Consider the following 21333-nt stretch of genomic DNA (forward strand, 5'->3'; position numbering starts at 1 on the left):
AGAGAGAGAGAGAGAGAGAGAGAGAGAGAGAGAGAGAGAAATCTGATATGGGATTTTAAAACTTCATAGCCCACCCCCAATGATACACCTTCTCTAACAAGTCCACACATCCTAATCCTTCGGAAACTTTCCACCAAATGGGACAAAATATTCAAACATTTTCTTCTGGGGGGAGGCTAGTATCATTTAAATCACCACGACAAGAAAATTGCAAAACCAGAAAACACTCCTGAAGTATTTTTAGGTGACATGAGAGACATCAGTGTGCTTTGATTTCTTGACTATTCCTTTTTTTTTTTTTTCAGAAAAATATGTTGTTGCTCAACCAACATTTGTTTTTGAGAAAGAAGAACACAATTTTAAGGTAAGATCAACATAGTTTGGTTCTGATAAATAAGGCTTTAAGGAGGTATTTATACTAAGATATGGCAGCTGCATGAGTCTAATTCTCCACAGAATGTTCATGTGGGGGTTCAGGGACATCAGTTTGGTTGATATCTCTAGGTTGTAGGTGAAGCGCTTTATCTGAAGTAATATGCTTATTTGGAGTGACTTTAAAAGATGGGGGACAGAAAAAGATTAAGACGGTTAAGACCTCCTTTGTTCCTCATTATCAAAAGAGCCTAAAGCCGGGTATAAAAGCTCCAGCATTTGATTTCGATACTACTTGGAAGAGCTTCAAGAATCTATGTGATGTTGAAGCATCACCCTGGAAATATGGGAGCTGGGGAATTAGCTGTACCCACCTTGTTACGGTTTTCAGAATTCATTCTTACATGCAGTCATTAACAAACGACTCACATGATAAACTAAAGTTCAACCTCACTCCAGATCAAGCACTGCAGAATCCTGAGAGAAGGTGCCTCAAAAAAATCTGCATTTAAAACAACTGTTTAGAAATGATTCTATAACCACTATAACCACTGGGCAAGACTTCTCTGTTGACATATTCTTGCTGAAACTATGGTGTATTGCTTTGTCCTTGTGAGCTGAAGAACTCTGGCTCCTGAAAATTCTCTTAATTCAGAAACAGGGTGGAAAACTGATGCAAAACCAGAAAATACTCAGCTTTCACTGGGAGTTTTATATCTTTTCAGAGACCTGCAGAAGACAGCCTGGACGAAACAGCAGAGCTTGGAAATGAATTACATTCTGGTTTGTACAATACTAATTCCAATCTTTATTTAAAAAAAAGAAGCAAGGAAGCACAAGCATTTGGACTTGTGGCACAGACACTATGAAACTTAGTGGTTTTCCTTTCTTCTTAAGTACACACATGGATTGACCTTTAGTTTGAAAGATGATAATCAGATACTCGAGAACAGTGATGTGAGTGCATAGCCTCTTTGATTTTCTGCAGAACTTTGGAATCTGTATAGTTTCCTGTAGAAGACTCATTTTTATCTGTTCCATGTTAATATGAAACTCCTGTAGGCTTATAATCACCTTATTTCTAGTATTTAATTCTGGGCTTCAAGAGTCAGCAAGTTGTAAAACCTAAGCACCTAAGAGTAGACTATCCTTCCATACTGTGTGTTATCTTAAACAATGTTACCATTCCTATTATTTCTTTCAGAATTCACTGGTTTCTTGAGAAAGCGTGTAAGGTCTTCATCTGTCACGTTTCATACTACAGATTCTGAGTCTCTAGGAGGTAGGTATAGTTTTGACTATTGTATTGTTTGTGAATTTTTTTTTTTAAAGAAACCTTTCCAACTGGCCATTTAAAAGTAAGCACCTACAAAATAAAAACATGCTGGCACTTTAAGAAGACCTTTATTGGGTTGGAGAGATGGCTCGGCCAGTAAGAACACTGACTGCTCTTTCAAAGGTCCTGAGTTCAGTTTCCAGCAACCACATGGTGTCTCACAACCATCTGTAATGGGAGGATCTGATACCCTCTCCTGGTGTGTCTGAAGACAGCAACAGTGTAGTCCATATAAATAAAATAAATCTTTTTAAAAAGAAGAAGAAGAATTTTATTATATATTGTTTTCTGAGCCAGTTAAGAACAATTTGCCCCCCAGACAGAGTTATTAAATTAACAGGCCGGCAAGCCAAGGATGAGTAAGATTCTGCAAAGAGCCTTACCAACCTAAGACAGAAGTGCATTGCTATTGATAATGCATATTCCATGATGACAGGCTCAGTCTTGTTTATGAAAAAAAAAGGGAGAGAAGTGGAAAGCTTTTGAGACTGCTTGGCAAGAATCTGACATGGACCAAAGGCAAGGAAATGGGCTGCTTGGCAGGAATATGACATTGGCTAAGGACAAGGAAGTGGGCTTCAGGCAGGAATCTGACATTAGGCTAGAACAAAGAAGTAATTCAGGCAGGAATCTAAATCTTAGGCTAGAACAAAGAAGTAGGCTTCAGACATGAAAAAGACTTTGGGCTATGTCAGGGAAGTAGGCTCAGAAATTTTGATGATTCTGATAAGCCCTTAGAAACAGTGATCACAGGAGTGATCATGGGACTTTGTTTATTGCCTTGCTTGTTCTTTGACTATTTGTGTTTATTGTCTTGCTTGTTCCTTGACTATTTGCATCTACTGTATTACTAGTTCCTCAACCTAGAACTGACCTTAATACTTGCATGAAATTAAATTGGTATAAAAGCAAAAGGGAGGAGGGGGGATGGGATAGGGGTTTCTAAGGAGGGGAAATGGGGAAAGGGGATGACATCCGAAATGTAAATAAATAAAGATGGATTAAAAAAACCCCACAGTTTGCCCATCTATGCATTAACATACCCTGGTGCTCCTCTGCCTAGTGTGTTTAACAGCCTTTGGGCTTTGCAAAGCAGCAATTTCTGTACATACATCTCCACCCAATATGAGTTCACAGATGGTATTTTGTGCCTAACAGAATGTCTAATACACGGTTAGCATTCAAGCAATATTTACTGAGTTGAATGAAAATGAAGTTAATTTATAAGCCCCAGAGTCAGTCTCTGTTTTGATTGATAAAAATACAAGAAAAAAGATATTTTTGTTTAAATTGGAGATCTGAATTTTTCTTCAAACAACAGAATCTCAGTCAAACTAGACAAAAGATCCACCTCCTTAATGACCTGCATTTGCAATGTGCTCTTAGTGGCAGCCTTATCTCAGACGCGCCTGAGGTCCTCGTCATTCACTGATGTCCCAACCTTCCCTCCAACGAGGCCAGGTAAGGACAGACTCCTAGAACCTCAATCCCGACACTCTGATGCCTCTGAAACCATTCTTATCACTTATTAAGAATTTTCTTTCTTAGACATCATAAGATGCTAACTGTTTGAGCAGCAAATGAGAGACAAGCCATAGTTAAGCATGCAAGAGGGCTATCTTACAAATGTCACAATTCCAGACAGTATAGTTTATTTTTGGCAAAAAGTTTATACTTGGCATATTTTAGGATTTCATATATGAAATAAACAGATGCCTACATTTAAAGAAGAGTTCTGTTATGCACTGTATGCTGAGTACATTGGGGATTTAGTTTGCCTTCTTTCTATGTCATACATCTTCAGGAATTCTTTTCATAATAGGTCTTATAGACTTTGTGCCATAAGCATTACTTTATGGGAGGCAAATCTACAAAATTAAAATGGTATTCTTTGCTTTATTTAGTATTGTCTGCAAATACAGCTCATATAGTATTCAAAATATAACAATGCTTTTGACTCATGTTCTGAGGCTTAGAATATGATTCTTAGAGTTTAACTAATAAAAATGTTATTTTTCTTTACTTGAAATTCATAATGCTTTGCCAATTAAACTATTCATCATGCTGAAATGTTTAGCACAATGAAATGATTGGCACTGTCTCCACATTAGCTCCACAGTGACTTACATTCTTGGGTATTTTTATTTGTATTGAACAATCAACTGCATTTTCCAGTGCTTATCACTATGAAATTTTATTTGCTATCTATCTATCTATCTATCTATCTATCTATCTATCTATCTATCTATATCTATCAATGTTCTATCCATTTATCAATCAACTACTTTTCTTTCTATCTATCTATCTATCTATCTATCTATCTATCTATCTATCTTTATCTGTCTATCATCTATCTATCCATTTATCTATCAATCATCTATCTATCATCTATCTTCTTTCTTTTTGATTGATTATTCTCTACCCGAGAACTGCAAAGTTTTCAAACCAATGAAAACAGATTAATAATGATGATAACAATCATAACTGTGCAACAGTGTATAAGCCACTTTCCAGTCTCAGAAGAGACACCATTTGGTTCAATTGACTTTCAGAACTCACATGACAAGTTTATAAGAGAAATGGGGGGGAGGCAAATCCCAAGGGCGAAACATTCTATTTTACTACATTTCTCTGTAAAGCAAAGGGATAGCTTTACTTTATCTATCTATGTAATTATGTCATCTTTTAAAATCAGATACACAAAGGATGAGCATACTGGAAGACACTAAGCAGTAAGCAGTATTTCTAATGTATGCTCTGCAGAATCATAAAATTTCTGTTGAAGTTGAGAAAATGGTACAATTCATATGTTCTGTTTGTTGTTTGTTTCAAGTAATACAGATAATAAAAACTACTAAATCCAGCTTTGGCTAGAATAGCAATTCCATTCCGACATTCATGAGATGATATGGTGAAGAGTTCTTGTCATCTTTGTTAGTTAGATGCCTGGACACTGCAGTACCAAGGAAATTGCCTCCCTTTTAAAAGTCCAGAAATCCAATAACAACACCTAGAGGAAAACAACCTAGCATCTTTGTTATCATAGTTTAGTTTCTGTTACTGTGACAAAAACAAAAAACAAAAAACAAAAACAAAAACGAAGAAGAAACAACTTAGGAAAGGAAAGGGATTGTTTCACCTTACAATTTATAGTTCACCATGGAGGGAAGTTAGAGCAGGAACCTGGAGGCTGGAGCTCAAGCAGAGATGGGGGTGGGGGTGGGATGGGGAGTATTAAGAGGCGGGGTGGGATGGGATGGGGCATTGAGGCTGCTTCCTGGCTTACTCTCTAAGGCATGCTCAGCTTGCTTCTTCAACAACCAGGTGTGCTTGCCCAGGTGTGGCACTGCCCAGAGTATGCTGGACCCTCCCGGCATCAATAATCAATCAGGAAAAGGTCCCCCACAGACTTGCTTAAAGGCCTATTTTATGTAGGTATTTTTAAAATTGATATTCCCTCTTCTGAGATGGCTCTAGTTTGTGTCAAGTTGACAAACAACAAACAAACTAATTAAGTAACAAAGCAATCAGCATAGCTGCCATCTTTAATTCTCTCCTGAGTATCATTTTTAAAAGACGTGAAAGATTTGTTAATAGTCTTGTAGCATTCTATGAGAGGTGTACATACGCACACAGGATTCATTATCACTTCAGGGGTTGAAGTGATCTGAAAATGTCTTACAACACACTATTTAATTATAATAAATAAGATTACCTCTTCTATCAAAGGTCTAATTTTAGATCTTTGAGAATTGAGCAGAAGTAGGTAGCATATCTTGCCTGGCAATCCCATTTACTAGGACCAGCCCTCCGACGAGCGCTTCTTTCTAGCGGCATTAGCGCCAGTAGCGACATCTACTGGTGATTCCCGAGCAGGCCTTTTCTCCAAAGTGTAAACATTGACACAGGCGTCAAAGTTTCTTTTAATGCTTTTTTTTTCCTTCTAGTGAGGAAAAACAATGTTTTTATGACATCACGTCTGTTACAAAGGAGTGATGACATGAACAACGTAGAGCAAGGTACGAATCTTCAGTTTCAAGAACCCCCGAAATTCTACGTCTCACCATCTATTATTTACTTATCCATCCATCTATCTGTCCATCCATCCATCCATCCATCCATCCACCCATCCATCCATTTATCCATCCACCTCCTTACTTAGGGAAATTGTGTTAAAACTTAGAAAAAGAAAAGGGCCGGCAAGTTATATATCTCCCACAGCTGCCTGGAGAAGAGGAGACAAAGCCATGTCATAGAGGCTGGGATGAAGGTCAGACGCCTGGTGGATGAGCCGCCATGTGGAGGGGGGACGCTTCAGCGAAAGAGTAACGAAGCTGACAACATTGGTGGAAAGCCAAAGCTTCAAGGGAGGCATATTTAGAGAAGAGATAGAAGTAAATAAACAAACTTCAAGGTTTTCTAAATAATTTAGAGAAATAGGCAGACTTATGACCCTATATGGCTGCAGTCTATAGCTTCTGTTTACCACGCATATTTTAATGTCTCCCCCCCCACCACTTCTGTGTGTGTGTTGGGTGTATGTTGGCAGGACAGAGTGACAGAACATGAAGGGTAAAAATATTTGGTTAGACAAGCCACATAGTTAAAAGAAACACTTGTCCGGCCAAAGCTAGGCAAAAAAAGTAAGTAGCGGGCAATTCACAGGTTGCGCTGACTTTGATTAGTCTCTGAAAACTCAGTTGTGATGTTTTTTTTAAAAAGCATCATTTAAAAATAGGGGCAAGGGCTCATTTCACTAAAATGGATTAATCTTTTCATTCTGCTCTCTCAAGGTCCCCCGGTGAGACCTTCGGAACATGTTCTAAGACCCGCTGTTCTGCAGATGTCTCAAACTCATAGCTGTCAAAAAGTAGGCACAACATTTGTGCCCGATGCATTGAAATCCTGCAAAACTAAGGAAAATGCCGAGCAGAAGGTAAGAAAAATTGCCAGTGACAGAAGCGACACTGAAACATTCTTGGTAATCTTATGAAATGAGAGAGTGCTCCCTGGACTAGATTTTGTGGTTGCTGTCACTCCCAAGTGGAAAAGCTGTGCAGCAAGCAGTGGGAACTCGTGAGCATAGTAGGAATGCCAGAATGATGACAGTTAAAAACGCCGGGGGGTGGGAGGGGGTAATGAGATGGGCAGGGGCACTACCTGTAGTCAAACAATGGGGACGGGGTTCTGCATCCCCAGCTGTCCAACATCGCAGCGAAGCTTTGCCAGCTTAGTTCACACCGGACACATCTTCCTGGATAACAGCAGCAAAGATTCCATACACAGAGTAACTGTGGGTGGGGTAGGGGAGCTTGACAGCTTCCAGAGACAGGTAAGATGGCTCGCTTCGGGGTCTGAATTCCTGACTGCAAGCTGTCCTAAGGCGAGAGCCTTTGTGTGGGGCATGCAAATGTGGGGCTCCAGAATGTTCTGTGGCTGCAGCTTTAGCTGTGGTACTCAGGAGAAATGGGACATGGTTTAGGTGGTTGGAAGGTGAGTTATTCCACCTGCCATTTGTCTTCAAACAGCTGAGGTCTTCAAACTGGTTTGGTTTTCCATGAACACGATGACAGTAACACACGGAAGTGAAATATATCAGACATTTTGACTAAGAAAGAAATCAGACTAGAAGAAGTCTTGGCAGGAAACTACCTACACTTATCCAAACCAGGCACCCAAAATTCTCCTGTCAGTCAAGAAAGGGACTGGGACATGGTCAGCAGTTTCCAAAATTGTTATGCTTCCAAACCCTCTTCTTTGTAAGGTATGATTTTGTGAGGCTCACTGTGATTTTTAACAATAATTTAATCAATTATGCATGGAAGATGACAAGTGGTTTATAAGGTAAAACATAGTCTTAATTTTAGATTAGTACATTAACTATAATTTTGTAATTACTTTTATCTATTTAGAAATGCTGGGGAGGAAGGTGTTAAATTAGTCTTAAATTCTGCAAAGAAATTTTTGAAATATTACACACCATTTTGGAATGGTGTATGGTGTAAGTATAGACCAAGTTTTTATTATGTTATTATATCCAAAGTGTAGTGATAGTTGTTCCTTGTCAAGCTTTTTATAAGCCTCATCTGTGTGTGCACATGCATGTATGTGCATTTGCAGGCCAGAGAACTACCTTGAATGTCATCTGCCGTGAGCCCCCCACCTTGCTTTTGAGACAGGCTCTCTCATTGGCACAGAGTTTGACAATTAGGCTACCTGGCCAGCAGCCCCTGAGATCTTCCCTACTCTCCAGTCCTGGATTATAAAGGTTTGCTACCTGGCTTTCTGGACACTGAACTCAGATTCTCAAGACTGTAATTTATTACTTATTGCCCTTTTTTCCTGCCTAAATTATAAAACAGAAAGTTTGCAGCTCTGGTTTGCAAAAATTTCTTCATAATTTAAAAGTTTAATGAATAGGGATTATCCCCAGTTACTGAGAGGCCCAACTGGATATGTCTATTACTGAGTTTTCTGTCTTACTATGGTCTTTGGAACACCAGAGACACAAAATGTATGAAATTCTATGGCTCCCAGCTTGACTAAATGGGTAATTTGTAGATACTGTGAAAATTATCCCAAAGTGAATTTTATAGACTCATTAGCTTATATTCTTTATTGACACATATCAAAATTTGATTAATCAGTGTCCACCCTGTTACTTTTTAGTAAAAATGTTAGCTGTTACTTATAATTAAAGAACCACAAACCAAAACAGGGGGGCACTATTTAAATATAAAAGTTTAATGAAAATATAAAGTTTGTATGATGGCTGGTTTTGTGTGTCAACTTGACAGGAGCTGGAGTCATCAGAGAAGAAGATGCTTGAGTTGAAAAAAAAAAACGCCTCCATGAGCTGTAACACATTTTCTCAATTAGTGATCAGTTGGGGAGGGCCCAGCTCATGGTGGGTGGCCCCATCCCTGAGCTGGTGGTCCTGGGTTCTGTAAAAGGTCAGGCTGAGCAAGCCATGGGAAGCTAAGCAGTAAGCGGCATTCCTTCATAGCCTCTGCATTGCCTCCTGCCTCCATGATCCTGTCCTGACTTCCTCCAATGAAGGACTATGATCCGGAAGGATAAGCCAAATAAGTAGTAAAATGTATTAATAAATATATATGTATGTATACATATATGTATTTATACATATAAATATATATGTAAAATATATTGATAAATATATGTAGTAAAATATATTAATAAATCCCAAAGTGGGGTTGTTACCCACCTCAATGGTTTATGTTCCCAAATAAAAGACACACACACACACACAGAGAGAGAGCCTTTATATATATTTTAATATGTCTTAAGCAGCACCGTAAACAGCTGGGCAACTGCCTAACTTCCATGTTGTTAGCATCTACCTCATGATGATAACTCCGAGTCACTATTTACTAACGCCTATGTTCCATCTTGGCTGCTCTTGAGCCAGTTGAGCAGCACTCCGGGCCACATTCTCTTGGCTCCTTTACATGGCAGCTCTCCTTCTCTGTCCAGTACACTCCTGATGCATGACGTCTCTCCTCCTCCTTCCTCATGGACCCAAGCCCAGAAAACCTAAAACCCTGCCTATGTCTCTCCTCCCCAACTATTGGCTGCTGACATCTTTACTTACCAATCAAAGTTAACTGGGGGCAGGTTCCCAAAAGCTACATGTAGATCTGCTCATACAAACAGTTTTGGGGGACCCAATTAACATTAGAATACAAGTAGCTACCTTCTAATTTGATTTTTGGTCAGGGTGTTTTCATCACAGCAATAGAAACCCTGACTAAGACACTTCGGTAACACTGTTTCTTATAGTCTTTAAAACTTTTCCTGTTGGTATTAGAAAACCAATTGATGCGTTCTTCCTTGAGGAAGACTGTTTCTCCTGCTGTCAGCACGCCTTCGTTGCCTTTAGCTCGTTGTGTAGGGTTGAGGCCTCGTGTGGTGTCCCCCTCACTGCACTGCCCGGGTCCACTTTAGTATGATTATTACTGTTGTCTTCATTCAGCTCACGGTTAGGCAGTGCTGTTGGTGAGACCGTATGGACTGCTCAGTCCTGAAAACACACACACGTAAGCAACATTACACAGACTAAGCATGTTGCACCTATGTATTTAGGAATTTACATATATACACACATACATGTGTATGTAACATGTGTATGTAACAACAGTTTAAAAAGAGGCTGTGAGTTTGAAAGAGCGAGGAGAAGTGTATAGGAGGATTTGAAGAGAGGGAAGGAGATGGGGAAAGGATGTAATTATATTATGATCTCATAAAGTCAAGGAAACATTTTACACTTTTCTCTTTACAAGGTTGAGGAATTGACTCAGTGGTAGAGGACTTGCCCTGCAAGCACAAGGCCCTGGGGTTGATTGACAGCTCCTAGAAGGAAATGCTTCTTATTTAGCATACTCATATAACTTCTCCATGCTCATATACCATCTTACTTTGCCCTTCATCCCTCCTCCCCTTCTGGTCCTCTCCCTTCTCTCAAATTGTGCTCCCTAAACAGTGCTCCCTCCGCTTTGATGTCACATATTTTTAAAACTTGAATTCTGCCGTGTCCATTTATTGTGTATAAATCAAGGCAAATCTACCTAAAACTATTTTACACAACAGAGAGTGAAAACTATCTGACTGAAGGATAAATTATTTCAGCGACAAGGTTACTGGCATATACCCTAACCTTAGATAACCAAAGCACGTGCTCTCTTGCAGACTTTTGTTAGCTTTCAAGTTCCCATTATAAGAGGGAAACGTTAATACTTTTATTGATTGGTATAAAAATTCAAGTGGAAACAGAACCCGCCTGACTTTGAAAACATGAATTCACCCCCTAGAACATATTTGCAAATCCCTACAGGGGAAGAGAGGTGTCCAAAGACACAGTAAATACTGGGCCAGAAGAATTCTTTACAGCTCTGAAATCCCTCATTCCCACACTTATGGTATTAATATAAGCCATGCGCCTTATGTAAATGCTCAAAACCAGTTTCAGCTGGCTCAGTTACCCACGGAAAATGTCAGGATGAAGAGATAGGCAGAGTTTCCTCTTACACTGGGGGCTGTGGTAGTGGAGCTCTTAGGATATTTCCAGAGATTAAATAGTCCTGAAAAGTACTTTTACTGATCCAGAAATAATAATCAATCCCAAGTGGATAAAATATGCCCATGCGAGTATTAGAAGAATGCAGTCTCTGGACTCAGAAAGAATTGTACTTAGTGACACTTCCATTTGGTTGTATGACTTGGGTGAGCGCTCTAAGTTCTGTCTGTCAGCTCACATGTAAACTGTGGGCTGTGGAAGTACAGAGTGCAGAGAGCTGTGAGGAGCCCATGAGATGAAGCACCCAATGGGCTGGGGTGAATCTGGGCACAGGAAACGGATTAACACGTCTGGCTGTAGACGGAGCAGGTCTAATGAATTTTCAGATGGGTTCCTCCTTTCTTTTCTTCTTTTTCCTTTTTCCAGATTTCTGAAGCAAACTCTGATTTACTAAGTGAAAACTTACCAAATGCCAGGAGTTCAGTCCAGCTGTCTACTGATCCGTGCGTCTCAGAGGCACCATCAGGGTAAAATGATCAATACAGCTCTTGCGTTCCTTCTCCGAAGTGCTTGCAATAAGAAGGGTTTCAGATTATTTCTTTTAGATTTTTATGTTATTTGAATGCATATATGGTAATTAATATCTTAGGGATGAGACCGACTCCAAACATAAAACTCATGAACACAGATTTACATACACCTCAGGTATGTAGTCTGAATGTACTTGTATACAATATTATTTTAATGATTTTGACTCTGACCCATTATAGGAGGCCAGGAATTTTTTAATGATGATATTATATCATTGCTCAATATGTTTCAGATTTGGGAGAATTTTGTACTGCAGATTCTCAAAATAGGAATGTTCAATCTAATGAGACAACTGAAATGTCTCCTTTACCCTTTTGTTTTCTCTGACCATTTCAACTTTCCATACACTGTAATTTTCTGATATTGTATGAATAAATTGACAACATTCTTCTTGAAAGCATGTTTTACATATTAGTCAGGGTTCTCTAGAGTCACAGAACTTACGGAATGTCTCTATATAGTAAGAGAATTTACTGTAATGACTTACAGTCTGCAGTCCAACCAACCCAACATTGGGCAGCTACGCATGGGAAATCCAAGAATCTAGTAGTTCATTAGTCCTACAAGGTTAGTTGTTTTAGCTGGTCTTCTGTATAAGCTGGAATCCTGAAGAGGTAGGTTCCAACAGATGTGCTGGCAAGTAAGTGCAAGCAGGCAAAGAAGAGTGAGCCTTCCTTCTTCCAATGTCCTTGCGTAGGTCTCTAGCAGATGGTGTGGTCCCAATTAGAGGTGTGTACCACCACCCCTGTATCTGGAACTTGCTTTGTCCTAGGCTGATCTTGAATTCAGAGATCTGCTTGCCTCAGTCTCCTGGGATTAAAGGTGTGTGTACTACCTCGCCTGGGACTAAGCTTTTCATGGCCACTTTGCCTCAAGATCTCCATGTCAAGATCCAGGTCAATAGCCTATTGATATTCCAGCCTCAAAATCTGGATCACAGGTGTGCCCTCCGTTTCTGGATTGTAGTTTATTCTAGATGTCATCAAGTTGACAACCAGGAATAGCCATTTTATAAGAAGATTAGTTTAGAAAGCTCTTCAGAATACCTCAGCTACCTCACGATCATCAAAATAATATTTATTGTACTGCCTTCATTGCCTCATGAACTCGGGTCAGAATATTTCAAACAGATATGGCCAAACTTCTGGTACAAGTTATCTTGCTATTAATCTTCCTTCCTTTTTCCTTGATGTCCTTTCTCCCTCTTTCTAATCAGTTGTGGTGCTAGCTGTGATTAATTGGCATTAATTGTGCAGGTAAGAGAAAAGCAGTATGCATATGTTGAGTGAGAAGTTCATGTTAGTTAGTGTTACTGGAGATGATGGAAAGTTTTACCTGAAAGGACACAAACTGGCTGTGGACAAATGCTGGCTCATATGAGTACGCTGAATCCAGGTAGAGAACTATGAGGTCACAGGGGTAAGGTCACAGGGATGCGCTGAGAACCTTTTGTGTGTCTGCCTACCAAGAGAGAGCTACATGTTTGGTCTTTGTTTATTGTGCAGAACGATTTTAATATAAAAATAAATTTTCTTGGAGAAGAGTTAAAACAATGCACACTCAAGAATAACTGATAAGACACTGAAGAGCTTGGCGTACTAGAAGCATCATTGGTCACTTGGGATAGAGAAGAATGATTAGAGATTTCTGGGATACAACAAGAAAAGGGCTGGGCAGCCGTGCAGCTGAATATGCAGCCCATGCAGTGAATGAGATCATCTATACAGGTCAACTCCAATCTTGTAACAGTCGGCAACAATATTCCGAATTGTACCCTTGGGAGGCCCTTAGCTCATGTTTCCTCTTCACTTCTCATTCATTTCATCTGAACAAAGCAGTGTGTTTATGTTTTATATAAACATATTAAACCACCTAATTATTTTGCTGGCTAAAGCTTAAAGTGGCTCCATCCACAAATGTAAGATACCAAGCACTTATTTTTTTTTTCTGTAGATGCCAACCAAAGGAAGATAAGAGTTCTTTTAAAAGCTGCACTTCTGACTTCATTTTTGGAGAAAACATGGTAGAAAGAGTTTTGGTAAGCTTTTGATAAAATACCTCACAGGAACTGTTGTTCACATCTCCGAAGGCGAATTAATTAGCGTTCAGTTCAAGCACACGTCTTAGCTCTGGGTTAAAAGTCAGAAATTCTCTATCTAACTGCAAAAGGCTTTGGGAAGCATGTCCTAGCTGTTTGAATAATAGCTATGAAACCCACAGAGCAGTGTTTCTTAACATGCCTAACGCTGCGACCCTTAACTAAGTCTCTCGTGTTGTGGCAACCCCCAACCATAAAATTATTTTGTTGCTGCTTAAGAACTGTAATTTTGCTACTGTTATGAGTTAAAATGTACATATTTCATATGCACGATGATCTCTTTAAAAGGGTCATTTGAAGCCTGCTCCACAAAAGGGTCACCACCTGGAGGTTGAGAACCACTGCCATAGTGTCCAACAGTTCTTTTGATTTGTGTTAAGCCTGAAACACTCAGGACTTAGATAAACTCAGTTAGTGATCTTTTAATATTGTGTTTTCAGCAGTTTGTTTTCTTTAATTTTTAAAAATTGTCTGACAGATTCACATGTTCATACTATAACTTTTTGCCATTTTCATACCCCTCCCCCGCTCTCCTCTTCCTCTCACTCCTGCTGGAGCTGTCCCCAACTAGTCTCCATCCTGCATTCATGTCTTCCTCTCCTGTGGGCCACTGAATTTAGAGTTCCTTGCCTGAGCATGAGGGGAGGTTACTGGAGTGAGGGCAACTTCTCAGTGGCTACACTATTGAATAAATGTCCCCTGTTTACAATAATGAACTAATATGTTCTTAGTAACCATAGCTGAATGTTCACTTTGAAAAGCACATATAACCTTTTGCATTTGAAAAGAAAAGTCTGGGTGTGTTACTTGTCTAGAAAATATACCTGTCAAGTGAAAACTCCAATTCTTGCTTGCTTGTTTGCTTTGTTTTGTTTTTCAAGGCAATGTTTCCCTGTGTGACAGCCCTGGCTGTCCTGGAACTCACTCTATAGACAAGCCTGATCTCAAATTCACAGAGATCTGCCTGCCTCTGGCTCCTGCGCGCTGGGACTAAAGGCATACGACACCATCTCCTGGCTATTGCTATCATTTTTATTTAATCCCCTGGCTGCTGGGTCTTGCCCAGCACTTTGGTTTCTAAGACAGCATCACTGAAAGCAAGGAACAGCAAAGTAGGAAAGCTGTAGCATGCCTCACAGGTCCATGCCTCACAGGATTTTCCAGCCTTTACTTAAACTAGGGTGATGTCTGAGCTGGGCCTTAGCGGGGCTTGTCTTAGGGTTACTGTTATATAGGCAGGTTAATGAAGTTGCAGAGATTCTGATGATCAAAGAACATGGTAAGTATATGTGAAAATGTCACACTGTCACAAGCGAGGGGCTGTGGAGATGGCTCAATGGCTGTGAGCTGTGGAAGTATGAGAATCTGTGTTTGAATCATCAGGACCTGTGTAAAAACTAGCCTAGCTAAAACGGCAAGCCTCTCATTTAGGGAGCCTCTCATAGGAATAAGATAGAGAGCAATGGAGGAAAACACTGAGGACTTCCTCCTCTGGCCTCTGCATGCCTGTACCCCACGGATGAGGACAGCTGCACACTCACAAGTGCACATATACTACAAATGAACAACACACACATGCACAATGCACGCACGTGCAGAATGCTACAACAAACGCACTGTTTTGTAAATTAGTATATGCTGATAAAAATGAAATAACTCTCAAAGCTAGCTGATTCCAAGATTTTTAGGGCTTTCCTCCATCAGTTGGGTTTTGAATCTTGCTTGTTGTAGATATAACTAGAACTGTCCTCAATTCTAAGAGTAGTTCTGTTGGCTTTTAGCTTAAAGTACCCTTCTGCCATTCCCAAGAAGGCCAGTTCTAACTGGTGGTGCTGGTCCATGCCTCTCACCCTAGCACTGGCAGGCTGATGTAGAAGGATAGGCAGTTTGAGGCCAGCCTGCATTAAATAGTGAGACTACCTCAGACAGAAAACGAGGAGGAGGAGGAGGAGGAGGAGGAGGAGGAGGCGGAGGAGGGGGCGGGGGCGGGGGAGGCGGCGGAGGAGGAGGAAGAAAAGAAGGAAGAGGAAGAAAAGGAAGAAGAATAGGGAGAAGAATAGGAAGAAGAAGAAGGAGGAGGAGGAGAAGGAGGAAGAGGAGAGCAATTCTACTAGTATCAGAGATATTGCTCACATCTTTGGGTCAGAACTAGAATAAACCGAGCAAACTTCAGAGGAAAGTCCACGCAGTATTTAGGCAACTTTGCTCATTTTGCATTTTCTTTTTCCATTTTGAAGTCCACCTAAGTAGTTATGCAAGGCTACAGCAGACTGTACTCTAGAGAGGATGTAACAACCTATGAGAACAAGCTACAACTGGGACCACAGAGGTTAAGTCTCAGCAAGCGCTTGTCAGTATTTCACATGGATGTTTTGGATGTGGCTTATGAAAGGGTTGGAGCTTCCCATTTCTCTCCAAGAGGATGTCGCAAGGATGCTGGAGCTGTCCAGAGAGTTTGTGGTTTTCCTCTAATTAACCTTGTGACCCCACAGCCTTGTGATACGAGGGTCAAGGTGCATTCCCGACTTGTTGGTTGACTGTGTGCTTTTTGAATGAGTCACGGATCTATCTGAGCCGGTATTTCTATTTTTCTTAAAGTGAAAATGCTTACATCCCATCATTACCTATACTGATTTCCTATTCAATAACATGGAAGACTCTTGAGTTCATAAAGGCAAGATTTGAATGTGTTCTTAAGTAGCACTGTTCTAAATTTACCTTTCTGCAGGGGGGTTACACACAGGGCTATGACTAGCATGGTTGTTAACCTTTTTTATACAGTCTTTTGTTGTGGCAGATATACGGTGCATTGCCAGTGACTGTTGATGGGCTGGGGAGACAGTGCAGTGGTAAAGCTCTTGCCATGAACCTGGTGACCTGAGCTTGATCCGAAGAACCCACAGGGTGGAAGAAGAAAACTGATTCTAGAAAGTTATTCTCTGATCTTCACACATGTGCCTTGGCATGTGTAGCCTACACACACACACACACACACACACACACACACACACACACACGGCTGTTGACAAACACTGTCAGAGGAAAACTTATGATTCCTGTTCTCTGAAACATCTAGTGGAGTTTTTTCTGCTGGAAATAGACAACAGTGGTGAATCTCTGTAAGAGAAGCCAATGGTGCTTTGGTCAGCCTGGTGGGACACAGAGGGACAGCCACCTGCTTCCCTGTCACACCAGATTCTCTTATTTCCCTAGAACCAGACAGGCTGGGATAAGTGGGCTCTGGTTTTTGAGGTTAAAATCAATGCTTCATGACAGTCACACAGTTCTCTGTGCAGAGGGAGCCTGGAACAAAAACCCAGTAGCTGTTTTTTGTATGCTGTGTTGAGAAAGAAAATCTATCTTTTGGCTTACTGCAAATGTCTAGGCATAAGATTAAACAATGCATATTTCCCCCTACTTAGGGCACTCAAAAGCTTACCCAGCCTCCACTTCAAAATCTTTCACATAACAAGGAAAAAACATTCAAATCTGTTCTGAAATTTCCTAATGCTGCTTCAAATTCAAGTAAGAACTGTTTCATTTATAAAATATTTAACTTCAATGTCTCCGATTGTCTTTGTTGCTGTTGTTATTTTTGTTTTTTGTTTTTTATTTTATTTTTTTATGTGTATGAGTGCTTTACATGCGTGATGTATGTACTCAAAAAGACCAGAAGAGGGCATCAGATCCTTTAGGACTGGTGTTACAAAAACCATTATGTGGGTGCTGGGAATAGAAGTTGGGTCCGTTGGAACAGCAAACAGCACTCTTAATCACTGAGTTATCTCTCCAGCCCTTTGTGTCTTATTTTTAATGACATTTACTTAATATCCACACTATTTTAAAAGCCTATAATCCACTACTGAATTTTTTTTCAGCAAGGATTAAAACATATAATAAACTTTAAAATTACTGATTTAATACTATGGGAAAGTAAATTAGATGGCTTGAACCTACTCAAACAGTTTGACTTTTAAAATGTAAGGTAAGAAGATATAATGAATACTTTTCGTGGCAGAGAAAACAGTCTTACGTATTTTTTCTCCTGTATCTCTTTGAAACAGACTCTATTAAAAACATATCCCTAATCGAATCAGCAGCTGCTTTTTCCCCCAAACCATCACAAAAATGCTTGCTTGAGAAAATTGATGTCATAACAGGAGAAGAAACAGAACATAATGTGTTAAAGGTTTGTATGCTATATACTGCTTTACCTCGTCTTTAGACTAAAGCTGACATCAGCAGAGACACCCAAAAATAGCTAGAAATAGCTAGAAATGGTTTCATGAAGACTAAGTTGCTTGAATAAAAACTGTTTGAGGCTTGTAAAACATCATTGTTAAACTAAGATTGTGTTATCATCTTAAATTCTCTGTGTGTGGATGTGCATGCATGTGTTCATGCTCATGTCTCTGTGTGTGTGTGTCTGTGTGTGTGTGCACGCACATGTGCATGCATGTGTTTGCATTTGTGTGTCGTTTGCTCTTGTGTCTGCATGTGTGTGTGTGTGTGTGTGTGTGTGTGTGTGTGTGTGTGTGTGTAGGTTTACAACCACTCACTGTAGTCCTCTAAGAAGAGACAGGCAAGGATCCTAAGTTTAGTATCCTTGTGCTTCAGCTTCCTGAGTTCTGGGGTTTTGTGTTCACATACACAGTGGGCTAGGATCCTTTCTTAAGACTTCAGGCCTCCACTTTACCTCTCATGTCTGCCCTCACGACCAGTGCCATTACTATGAGCAAGTCTAATACTGAAAGGTAACTTGCTTCAGGTTTGTTTGTTAAAGTGTAGACTTTTGCATAAATCAGGAACTTCACAGGCACACCACAGTATCTGATTCAGTGCTGAGTGGTGTCAGGGTACTTATTGTAGCCTCACTGTTTAAAGGCACTAACCCCCTCTACCCTCCTCCATCTTCTCCCACACTCTCCACTCCCCGTCATTCCCACTGTGACCCAAGGATACTTTCAGTCTAAGTAAGTGCATCTCAAGGTATAGTTCTGGCCTAACTGAATGAGGAGTCAGTCGCTGGTGGACTTTTCATCCAAATGTACCGATGACTTCATATACATGGGAGCAGTTGAGAACTGACAACCACTAAATCACCACAAGGGACCCTGTGTTATCATGTCATAGCTCTTCATGTCTGTGTGCTGTGTTTGAAACATTTTAGCATGCAAATCACTCCATAATTTGTTTCTTTCATATACCATTATGTGGCCAAAATAATGTCAAGTCTAATGCAATTGTTGGCATACAGAGACATATTAGATAAGAAAGCAGCAAGTATACACGATATCATATTGTTTTATAAAAAGATGAGAACATGTATGTATGTATGTATGTATGTATGTATACATATAACAGAGACAAATGTCTCTCAAAGGATAAATAAAACATAACAGCCATCACCTGTTACAGAAGTGGGAGATGGAGAGCCAGGGTTGGGACCCTTTTCATTTCTGTTAGTTTTAGGATTTTTCAGTTTGTACTATTCAGAGATGCCATGTTCTAGAAAGTTAAATAAATCTCAAAACCTAATTTATTTATCATTAACAGAATAATTTAGTATAAGATAAGCGAGGTATAATAGTGTCAGGGTACAAGAAAGAATTTAATCTGAAAAAATTTTTTAATGTATTGAATATTTATAAAACAACCTGTCATTTAGATCAACTGCAAGACCTTTGTATTCAACAAAGCCACACAATCCTGGAGTGAAAGAGGCCAAGGGATGCTGAGACTGAATGACACAGCTGGCCCTGAGTGCGGAACACTGCAGTCAAGACTAAGTAAGGAACAACTTAGAGTAAGCCATGGTTTCTCAGGGCAAAATGTCTCATGCTTTCTGTAGATGCTTTATCAGACACACCAATAAACCTGAGGGTGGACTACAATATTCCTAATGTACTCTAGACAATCACTTATCGGACAGCACGGGTTCTATTTTTCATTCCACTGACTAGCGATCCCAAAGAAATGGCTTGACCTTACAAATTCAGAGTATGAATAATAGTCTGTGGCGTATTCAGTGTTTGTTTGTGAGATTTACAGACAGACTGTAACTCACATCTTTCTGAGCAGCTGTGGACGTCTGTTGAGGGGCTGTGTGAAAAGCACCTGTGTCAAAGCTAAGCCGAGACATACCTGAGCAGTGGTATCATTGGTACTGGAAGGGGTATGAAGCAAACAACTCTGCAAGATGTAGAGTTTGGGGGAAAGAAATACCTGACACATCACGAATCATTGCCACCCAAATACAGCATGGAGCAGGGGTGAAGGGTAGTTTCTGTGGTACTAGGTATATGACTTCTCAGTCTGGTAGCAGATGGGTGGACAGAAGCTGGGGAAAGAGTTTATATGTTTCGCATCCAAAGGGCACCACTGGGCTTTGTTCCGAGGCCCACGTTGCAAGTGAGCGTGGGCAGAGGGCTGGTGTGGTGGATTCTTTTGTCAGGCAGTTCTGAGAAGTTAAAGTTTCGAAGGAAACTACAAGTAGAATCTGGACCTGGGCATGAGGGTTTGTTGCATTTCAAATGTCAAGCTTAAAGAGTGAGAAGGAATAGAATTCAGATCAAAAGAACAGGAATGAGGTCATCGACCTTGTAGTGGACAAACATAGAGTTACATAATGCAACCAAGTGACATTTGCCAAGCAGTACTGGCTGTTGTCTACTCTGGTTTACTTCTACTGCTTGCCAACAAAAAAAAAAAAAAAAATTAACCCCAAAATTTCCAAAGACCTTTTGTTGTGTTGCTGTTGTTTTTATGTGCATAATATGGACTCAATATAGAAATCAGAAAATAAGTCAACCAAAGAATAGATAAGAACATATTAGGGTCTACTGTCTAGTAACAGTCTGCAAACAATGCATTCAGCTGGTGCCGTTCTCTGTACACTTCTATGTCACTGTCTAGTTTGTCGTTTATGGTGCTATGCTGATCTGGCCTTTTCCACATAGTATTCCATGATCATCTTCCCAGATGAGTATCTCTCCTCAGTATTATTTTTAAGATTCATTCATTCATTCATTCATTCATTCATTCATTCATTCAATGTGGATTGGTGTTTTACCTGTATGCATGTGTGTGTGAGAGTGTAGGATCCACTGGAACTGGAGTTACAGACAGAGTTGCCATGTGGGTGCTGGGAATTGAATGCTGTCCTCTGGAAGAGCAGTCAGTGCTCCTAACCACTGAGCCCTCCCCAATCCCTCTCTTCGGTACTGTGAATGGATTTGTAGTATTCTCTCTAATGGCTGAGCTGCAAGTTACCTGATTCAATGTTTTGACACTTAAAAGATTGCGTTTCTGTTTTCCTTCTCATCATAAACATTGCTCAGATAATCGTCGTGTCACCAGATCTTAAAGGAAGCCACTCAAATTTAATATGTTAAACATTCTAGAGAAATACAATTCTAATACTGAAACTAAAGTAAGTAAATAAACTTCCCCTGATGTAAGGCCCAATTGGAAAACCAAGTTTTAATCTAGTTCAGTTACCACTCACTAGTGAAAACGTGGCTTGAGCGGCAGCTGCAGGATTAACTTTTCCTTCAAGCACATTATTTTTAAGGTTCAGGCATTGTGAACTCCAGTCTGACTTGCTACTCTTTCCTGCACAGTCATGCGCAACCAAGGCAGTCTGAGGCTGGTCCTCAATAGCAGACTCTGGGCTCAGATGAAGATTCAAAGAGCAAATCACAAAAATCTGCAAATAACTGCGACTGATTTAGAAGACGATGGTATAAAAATATTTTTAATTCAGGTAAGTTACAGATTTCAGTGATGGTTGATTATCCTGCTGATGTAATAATTTGTCTCTTGCAGTTCCTAATTCATTTTTCCACTTGTTTATGATAATTTGCAAGATTGGCAAAGAAATCAGTCAATCATTAGGGTTAT

The 21333-nt window shown here is 40.0% G+C and overlaps 1 protein-coding gene and 1 long non-coding RNA gene across 2 annotated transcripts in view; one reads left to right on the forward strand and one right to left on the reverse strand.

Moving 5' to 3' along the window:
• Ranbp3l (RAN binding protein 3 like) overlaps window positions 1-21333 on the forward strand; it is a 49352-nt gene that overhangs the window by 24044 nt on the left and 3975 nt on the right. Inside the window, exons 2-13 of the mRNA XM_028767662.1 lie at window positions 306-364; window positions 1098-1134; window positions 1574-1654; window positions 3095-3169; window positions 5656-5727; window positions 6502-6660; window positions 11179-11269; window positions 13287-13371; window positions 16854-16956; window positions 17496-17620; window positions 19100-19220; window positions 21054-21196. Coding sequence (XP_028623495.1) covers window positions 306-364; window positions 1098-1134; window positions 1574-1654; window positions 3095-3169; window positions 5656-5727; window positions 6502-6660; window positions 11179-11269; window positions 13287-13371; window positions 16854-16956; window positions 17496-17620; window positions 19100-19220; window positions 21054-21196 — 1151 coding nt within the window. The remainder of the gene's footprint in view (window positions 1-305; window positions 365-1097; window positions 1135-1573; window positions 1655-3094; window positions 3170-5655; window positions 5728-6501; window positions 6661-11178; window positions 11270-13286; window positions 13372-16853; window positions 16957-17495; window positions 17621-19099; window positions 19221-21053; window positions 21197-21333) is intronic.
• On the reverse strand, window positions 8987-11299 carry LOC114621400. The gene is made up of 2 exons (XR_003711416.1): window positions 11209-11299; window positions 8987-9749 (listed from the first exon to the last, which is right to left on the reverse strand). It is a non-coding gene; the product is annotated as an uncharacterized LOC114621400 (long non-coding RNA).

This window comes from Grammomys surdaster, unplaced genomic scaffold (assembly GCF_004785775.1).
Source record: "Grammomys surdaster isolate TR1022 unplaced genomic scaffold, NIH_TR_1.0 174, whole genome shotgun sequence".
NCBI lineage: Eukaryota > Metazoa > Chordata > Mammalia > Rodentia > Muridae > Grammomys > Grammomys surdaster.